This window comes from Silurus aristotelis, assembly GCF_946808225.1.
Source record: "Silurus aristotelis genome assembly, chromosome: 13".
Lineage (NCBI taxonomy): Eukaryota > Metazoa > Chordata > Actinopteri > Siluriformes > Siluridae > Silurus > Silurus aristotelis.
Genome location: NC_139586.1, coordinates 17,979,003 through 17,987,723, shown reverse-complemented (window position 1 = coordinate 17,987,723; position 8,721 = coordinate 17,979,003). Strand labels below are relative to the sequence as shown.

The following is an 8,721-nucleotide window of genomic DNA, read 5'->3' as shown; positions in this document are numbered from 1 at the left end:
TTACTGTAGAATTCCTTCTAAGTCATCAATCATTTGATTCCTATAAATTAATAGGAAGAGGCAATAATTGATGCAATGATTTTATATAGTGGCTTGCATTAGGATGCACACCCTTGATCTTTTCCACATTTTCTGTAACTGAAATTGGGCTTAAAAGCCAGGAATACACGCAAGTGTAGTGGTGGTGAAACAATTTTATGTCACCAGAAGTCCACCTTTGGCAATTTTAGTGTTACACTATAAATACAGCAGTCTAAGATTGTGTAGGGGCGAGTGAGTATACAGAGACAATCAGCATTATGAAGGCTTAATACTTAAAGCTTATAGAATCATAACATGTACATAAATATTTGCCAATGATTTTGCAATTAAACCAAATTCAGTTCCATTCAACTTCACTGTATTTCTTTTATTCTAGTTAGTGTAGATTCATGACATTTATCTCAATACAGTTCATTTCACTTTGTCAGCGTGCCACTGTTGGACCCTTAAACAGGAACTTATTCCTTTAAACTGTTGGGGCAGAACAATAATGCTTTTCATATTTAAGAATTCAACATTATACAAGTGCAAATAAAGAATGCAAATATTGAAATTAAGATCTGGTGTGACTACTTAGGATGGCAAATAGGATTCTTTATTTTATTAGAATTACAGCATTTAATGAGTGTTCATGGTTTTGGGCAGTGATGGATGAAGTACAAATGTACACAGAACAAATTAAATGGAGACTCTTTCCATCAATTACAGAAAACTTTACTAGTTCAACATTTTTTTAAATTGCCTTTTTTTTTTTTTTTGCCACTTTTATAAATGTATTTATTACTGAGATAACATTAGTCCCTATAAATAAAATATTACTCTAGAGTAGTAATAGAACAAGTATTCTTGCGATTTGCCTTGCAGTTGGCACTACTGTCAGAACTGTTGTAACATGAAGTTAATCCAAATCTTTGGACAAATCTGAATCAAGAATAAAAATTCATTTGCATTTAAGCAAAATATGAAGGGTCTTGTTTAAAAAAAAAAAAAAAACTATTTTTGTCTGTTTTTTGTTTTTTCCCCCTTGTATACAGTCTTTTTTTTTTTTAGCATTCATGAATAATTACAGCAGGTTGGTTCTTCCTTGTTACATTATTATACCCCTTTATTGATCCTAATCCTTGAGGTAATTTTTTTGTTTTTAACTCATTGAAAGTTCATCCAAAGCTGCAAAGTCTATAAACTATATTGGCCTAAATCTGTAAGTATCTTCCACCAGGCACCAGTTTTTATTTGTTCATTTTAAAGCTGCAGCAGTGTTAACATCGCAGGTATTAATGGGAGTCCAGTGAAGGTGTGTCGGCCGTCCTCGCCTCTCATTACGGCCCAATCTTTCTCTCCGGTGGGCACGTCTCATCTCCGGCACCGCATTCTCATCAATATTCTCCCCACTGCTGAAAATTAATTTTATTAAAGGCCTTGGTTCCCTTGGCCAGGCCTGACTGTTTAAGCATCTTTTTAGCGTATGATTAGCGTGCATTTCCCAAACCTGGCCAGGAGTGGCGGCTGGGTCGGGGAGGTCGAGCCAATGAAAGAGAACGACTTCATTGTGAGATGACTGCACCATAAATCATCGGGCCTTTTCTATAAATCACAGCAGATGGCGGGGAACGGGCGCAGGCCCGTGGGAGTCTTACAGGCCCAGGGCATGCTGGGTACACTGGACTGCGGCAGACGCCGGCTGTGCAGGAGGTCAGAATGTGCACGGTGTTCTGTTTCTCCGCAGCAGAGGAAGAAAGACATCGTGCCGAGAGAGATGAGACTCAGACCTGGAGGTCTGAGAGATCCACCTCTCCATCTTGGCCCATGTTTTTTAACATGCCCTAATCGGCCTGATTAGTATGCATGCGCTCAGCTCCCGCAGCCCATGTGAGGCCTGTCAGACTGACATTAAAATGTCTCATGTTGGGGGGGACTGTGGGGGGTGAGATGCCCGTCACATCATCCATTTTGATTATGAAGATGTAATTGAGCTGAATGTGGGCTGTAATCCAGTCATATGGCAGCACAGACTCACACAAAGTGTCATTGTCTCAGCTGGGTTTAATTCACTGCTTCAATCTTTTACAAATTTTTCATATTTTTTGTTGGATTCTGATTCAAATTGTACTGATGAGAAGAGCATCATGTATCTATTTTTTTCTCTCCCAATTTAACACTGCTGATTTTTAGCACTAATACTGATATTTATTTTTGCACTTTATTTTATTTTACTTTATTTTGCACTAGGCTTTGAGGAAGCTTCTAATTTCAGTTGCTAAAAATTATAACTAAAGGCTGTAATGTGATAGAATGTAAAAAGGCTAATTAAAGATATTTAGCTTGTCGGATTTTAGTCATTTGGTTCATGAAGGCCTTTAGCTTGACATTGTTTTATGAAGACCATATGTATACTGTTTTATCATAACATTTTGGGAAAAACTTTACACATTGCTAGAATAACCTATAGGAATTCATGACACTTTAATGAAAACTACATGACAGTAATTTTTATTGTATATTATGAATTGTTAATTGTTTTTTAACACATGTCTCATTATGCACTATATACAGTATAATGAATTAGTATACATGGTCAGATTTCATAATGGCATTAGTGCATTTGCATAACTAATTACAACAATGTTGTAATGTTCTACTGATGGATTATAACATTATTTTAGTGTTATATTTATGTGTACAAGTCAAAATGAGCATTGATTTATTGTTTTGCTGATGTTGAAAACAGCCAGGTTCTTGTGTCACTGTCCCAGTTTGTGTTCTGTTCTTGTCTCACTGGGCTTAATGTTATATTAAACCGAAGCCTACTTTATCTGCTGCTTTTAAGTTTCGCTTGGCAGTCGGCCTTGTTTTTACAATCACCCGTGAGGCATGTTAAAAAAAACTTGTCTTGAAAGAAGATTGTCTTACAGGCCACAACTTTATGGATATATTTTCCCTCCCCAAACTCTTTATGAACTTTATGCATCCACCTGTTTCTGTAGACTTAATGCTTAGATTTTAGATCTCCTTTTCTGTCCACTACAAAAGCCTGAAGTGTGAAATTAGGAGAGTATTTAATCAAAATCTACGTTTTATAGCATATATAACAACAAATAGCTTTTGACACTGGTTGTAAAAATGTCTTGTAAAAATGTCTTGCTCCAGATAAAATGAATGCTAGAAGAGGTCAAATGACTCAAAATGTACAATATTTAAAATAATCAGCATTTTCACATAACATTTAATTATAATGCAATATACAATATGCTTATATAACCTATAACCTAAAATTATGCAAATGCAGCTCATAAAATTTCTGTACTCACTGTGTGTGTGTGTCACTAGAAGGCACTCTAAACAGTTTTGAGTAAATGTAAACTTCTTAGCTACCAGTACCCATTTAAAAAATATCTTGTAAATGTTCAGACTTTAACTGCTCTGAAAACTTTTTACTCCTAAATGAATTAGCAAAGGCGTCTAGATGCTCGTTTAAGTCTCACCATCGCCACTAGAGGGTGTATAAGTGCTGATTGTTAGTGAGGGTCTGGTACAGCCGTAATCAGAGCCTGTTGCATTTCTGCAGTGCTGCACAATAAAATTTTTTTTTTTTTTTTAATAAATCAAAAAATCAAAGCATTGTTCAGTACTCAATTTTGATTGGTCAGGGATTAGTTGCAGCAGTAAGGTTTATTTGAATGTGTTTACAGAGAAACAACCTACACAGGAGTGTATGTATCTAATATAAACTGATATAAACGGTCTAAAACTATTTCAAACATCTGTAATAGTTCATATGATATCGTTTTTTTGTTGTTTTCTAAAAAGACATTTGATCGGCATTTTGTGGAATGAGTCTCCAATGTAGTGTATGTATTGGATTATTTTCTCATTATTTACCTGTATATATATATTTTTTTATTGAATATATGTGTGTGCAAAATCGGGCTGAGATGTTCTATAAAGACAGGCTGGTGAGAAAACAATGGCTGTTATAATGTAAGTAAGAAAGGTTTTTGTAGACATTCTACAAACATTCACTATCCAACATTCAGCACAACCATGAATAGACAAAATATACAATAAGTCATTCTTTACTCAATAATAACATTGTTCATATTGGCAAATTGCTATGGTATGCAGATGAAGTATAAAATGACTTCAGAATGTTCTCTGGTGGAAAATAGGGTGGTCACAGTAACTTCCCGTTGGACTATATCACACCACTCAGTGGATTGATTATTTTCCTATAACTGCAAGCTCAGAAGTATTTTTATTCATATTTTTTGTAGCAATAATAATTTCTCATATTTTACTAATAACTGAGGCACAGCATTCCTCTACTGAGTAAAAGCACAAATCCCCTGCTTAAATATTACCCCAGTAAACATACTCCTTTTACATTTTGTCTGTAAAGTACAAAGTAAAAGTACAAAAAGACCTTGCTATATACTATCGAAACTGTTAAAGTATCAAAAGTAATTTTGTAAAAAAAAAAAAAGTAACATTTTGTGAAGTAAAGATTCCTGAAATGAAAATACTCAAAAAGTCCAGACACTTGAAACATGTACTTAAGTACAGTAGTGAGAATTCTTTGCAACTATCCAACACTGTATTTGTGACTGATTAATTTTTATCGAAAGCAACTTGCTATTCAGAAGAAGTTATAAGTACCAAGTATGTAACAGCCATTAAGGCCCAGCATTGACTCTCTGCCATTCCCTGGATTAGAGTTCTCTACTAAACCTGAACACTGTCTGCCTTTTATTAAATTCAGAAATAAAAGCCTGAGCTCAGGAACTGATTTGTGTGCCTGCAGTTGAGTTGTTAACCACTTGGTGTGTTTCCTGCAGTGCTGCATGTTTTGTCTCTATTGAGTGTGAGTGGCCCAGCGTGATTGTGTTATTATTTAACAGCTGGGTGAAAGATGGCTTCCTCTGTGCTCGAGTGAATTTATGACGGTGTCTGAACTGGAGGCCCGCGGCCCCTCTGATCTGCTTTTAGTCCGGCGACCTTTGACCTCAAGATCATTAGGGACAGGCTTGGACCGGCTGGGAGCGCATGCTGTTAATCAAGCGACATATTTAATGCGGCCGAGGTCCCAGGCCAAAGCCCGATCACATCTGGATGAAATCGCCACCTCTGGTAATTACGTGTGATTTCTTTTGTTTATTATTGTTTGTTTTGCCTTCCAAAACCATCGTTTAATGCTCAAAGCTTGTAAATTCGACAGGGTATGAAACTGTGAAGCCCATTCATGTTTAGGAGGAAATTAAAAATAATAGGTGAAATGGTAACAATTTTCACTTTATTTATTTATTTATTTGCTTGTTTGTTTGTTTGTTTGTTAATTTATTTATGATTTATTTTTTTGAAGTAAGTGAAGAAAATTCAGCCAATAGTATCCGGGTGTACAGTAACTGCATATATATATATATATATATATATATATATATATATATATATATATATATATATATATATATATATATATATATATATATATATATATAAAGCGTGAATTGTGAAATTGTGAAAGCGTGAATTGTGTATGTTATATTATTATATATGTATTATAATTTAATATTATGGAGTATCCTTTGTTTTAAGGACACTCCATAATATTAAAAGGTATTATAAAACATTTTTTTAGAAGTGTTACTTTCTTAATCAAGAATCAATCATTATTCATGTTTTCCCTTTAAAAATGTTTTAAAGTTTGCTTTGTTTATTTCAAAACAGTTTTATAAGATAAAATGGGTTAAATTGCTACTCTATTTTGAATTCTCTTCTAGTGGATATTATTTAACTTTAGATCAGAATAATTTGCTCATTGCTATAATTCATATAATTTTCATTTAATCATTTCAAAATTCATACATTAAATTACTGTGAACATTTCAGTGATTTTGATTTCCCCCTGAATTTTATTATCATCATCATTTAAATTTTCATTAAAAGTGCTAAATCCATTTTTAGACTTGTGTGAAATAAAAGAGAGAGAAAAGTAAGAGGAAAAAAGAGAGATTATCGAAGTGCAGGAAAAGGAGAATAGAAACAGGTTGTTCAGCACGATTCAGCACACATCAGGGATTGTGCGCATCCGTGTATTCCTCTGGTAGATCACACTTAAAAGAGGAGCAGCCCCATTAGCCTCCCTGTCTTCCTCTCTCACTTTCGCTCTCTTTCTCTCGTCTTTTTACTCCTCTGTTTCCGTCCAGCTGGCTCGGCACCAGGGCCTCCTTTCCCCAGCGAGAGGCCTTCAAACGCTCGCTTAGAAAAGGACAACCGAGGCAAATGTTTCCGAGTCCTTGGCTGGCTAATGAACACGGAGCCTCTCCTGGGCCTGCGGGAAGAGAGCATGTGAATGTGAGACATGAAACGGGCCGCTCATGTGGCACGGGATCTCTTGCTCTCTGTAATTGTGATGCTGTTGAATTATTTGTATTGTCTACCCTTCTTGGACTTCAGTGGTTGTGTATATAGTGGAGATTCGTAAGCCTGAGATGTCTGTAGTTAAATTTGAAACGCATACAGAATGATTGCATGCTGTTATTATGCATGCTGTTATGATTATGGGCCTCTATTTTGCTTTGTGAAACAGCTATAAATGTAGGAAGTAAGTGTGGTTTTCGTGTGTGTGTGTGTGTGTGTGTGTGTGTGTGTGTGTGTGTGTGTGTGTGGAGGGCTTTGGCAATCTGTAATAAGCCACATGCACTCGACAGTATCAGAATGATCCACATTAAAGGCTAGAACATGGTCTGAGAAAAAGAAGAAAGAGAGAACTTTCTGAAATTCAAGGACAACCCAAGAATCTAAATATCTTTTTTTTTCTCCACAGCAGCCAGCCACGTGTCCGGCAGTGAGGCGGCTCCCCTTTCGACATTAATGCAAATTATGGTCCGATAATTTAATAACTCCGCCAGCTTGATCTGTCCTTTTTATTACAATTATCATCGGCCAGGGGGTTGTGTTCCATCACCACAAAATAAACATCATCTATCATCCTTGCCGACGATTAGCCAGTGACAGGCCATGCAAACCGCTCTGCATAACCGAGACCTAACGCTGCCTGGTTGGCCGAGCAAAAACTCTATTGTAAACACGACCAGATTTTATGATGTTGTCTTGGAATGCTGTGACATTATTAGCAGGGCTAAGAAACAGTGCTGACATGATACAGCACAGGGTCCATCTGTCATTAAAAATCGACTGTTGGAAAACACTAAAAGAAACGTTACTAGACCAAAGTGGATCTCAGTGTAACCCAGTGGCGGGCCATGCATTCGGTACCTGGGCCTTCAGTGGGGACTTACCCAACTTAATTCACCTCTTAATACCACCACTATCACGTCACAATTATAAAAACCATCCACTCTATACAAAAACGCAATATAACAACACCTGAGAGAGAGGAATTTTACATATGGAGGGTGAATACCATTTTACTAAAGCAAGCTCCAAACCTCTACACTAGAACCGCAACTGTGCCCCCTACATCATCTGGAGCAGTTCAGAATCAATATTTGTCTAATAACATGACAAAAACATAAAACGTTTAAATTAAATATAACAAGCATACTCATAATGCATACTCGTAATTTGCACCGCTCCTCAGAGGCTGTAAGCCAGTGGTACCGCTCGTATTTACTGGTCTGGAAGTAGCGAATAAACAATTCTATTTAAAGCTATTTAACTTCAGGGTTGGCCGATCTTTTCTCACGATGTCTAGCTTTTCTTGAAAATGGATTTTTAAGAATGTCCGAGACCAAACTAATTTATTTTCCTTCATCAGCAATTGTGGGCATTAAAAAGTCTAACTCTGATGTATTAATGTGTGAAGAGCGCTACAGACTTGTTTTGCTAGTCGAAAAAAAATTGGTTAAAGAAACAGGCCCATTGCTATGGTAGTCTGAGGTACAACGGCCAGCACTACTGAATCTGAAGGCCCTGGGCAGATAAGATTGACATGGCAGCACATAGAGGCTGAAATCTGATTGGACAAAAAATCTAACATCCACACACACATACTGGAAGCAGTGCAGCCAAGAGAAACGCTACAAAATAAAGAGAATAGACTGTTGGGAATAAATTAATACAGTTTCATGGAACAAATATTAGAATTTAGGCTGTAAATGTAGGTCAGTGCTTCTGATAGTGTTTAGGCCAGCAGAGAAGGCCTTGCTGGCCCTGACGGCCCACCACTGGCGTAACCCAAGACCTTTTATTACTGTGGAAAATATTACTGAAGCTTTTGCATGTAAAATTTGATCGATGGCTCGAAAACATATTGGCCATTAAAGTAGAATGTATTTTTGCCAGGGCCCAAACTGTTTACAGTTTTTAACAGAAAATGAGAGGAAGGGTTTAATTTTGCTAACAATTTCGATATAGCTTGTATGTATAATGACCTTTGATAATACTGTGTTATAATACATTGATTATTTTATAAAATACAATTATTATTTATAATTTTATAATGTATAACTGTATATCTTTTATAACTGTTGGTGGTCTAGTGGTTAGGATGCGGTGCTCTTACCGCTGCGGCCCGGGTTCGATCCCCGGTCAGGGAACCATCCCCAGCCACTCTTAGTGCCGGTCCCAAGCCCGGATAAATTGGGGAGGGTTGCGTTAGGAAGGGCATCCAGCGTAAAAACATGTGCCAAATTAAAAATGCGGAGGCTCCGCTGTGGCGAC

The 8,721-nt window shown here is 36.7% G+C and overlaps 1 protein-coding gene across 1 annotated transcript; it reads left to right on the top strand.

Annotated features, from left to right (window-relative positions):
• Positions 1–3,662: 3,662 nt before the first annotated feature.
• Positions 3,663–8,495, top strand: LOC310735399 (uncharacterized protein). Its single transcript, XM_083558086.1, has 4 exons — positions 3,663–3,752; positions 4,938–5,166; positions 6,243–6,390; positions 6,863–8,495. Exons 1-3 carry the CDS (start codon positions 3,720–3,722, stop codon positions 6,386–6,388), a joined length of 408 nt encoding a protein of 135 aa, XP_083414212.1. The 5' UTR covers positions 3,663–3,719; the 3' UTR covers positions 6,389–6,390; positions 6,863–8,495.
• The last annotated feature ends 226 nt before the right edge of the window (positions 8,496–8,721 follow it).

Bases quoted from the DNA above. Each gene is read 5' to 3' on its own strand.
- LOC310735399 (XM_083558086.1), top strand. From the start codon at position 3,720: ATGTGTTTACAGAGAAACAACCTACACAGGAGT. The intron at 3,753-4,937 runs GTATGTATCTAA...ATTATTTAACAG, and splicing joins GAAACAACCTACACAGGAGT to CTGGGTGAAAGATGGCTTCC. The intron at 5,167-6,242 runs GTAATTACGTGT...GTTTCCGTCCAG, and splicing joins GGATGAAATCGCCACCTCTG to CTGGCTCGGCACCAGGGCCT.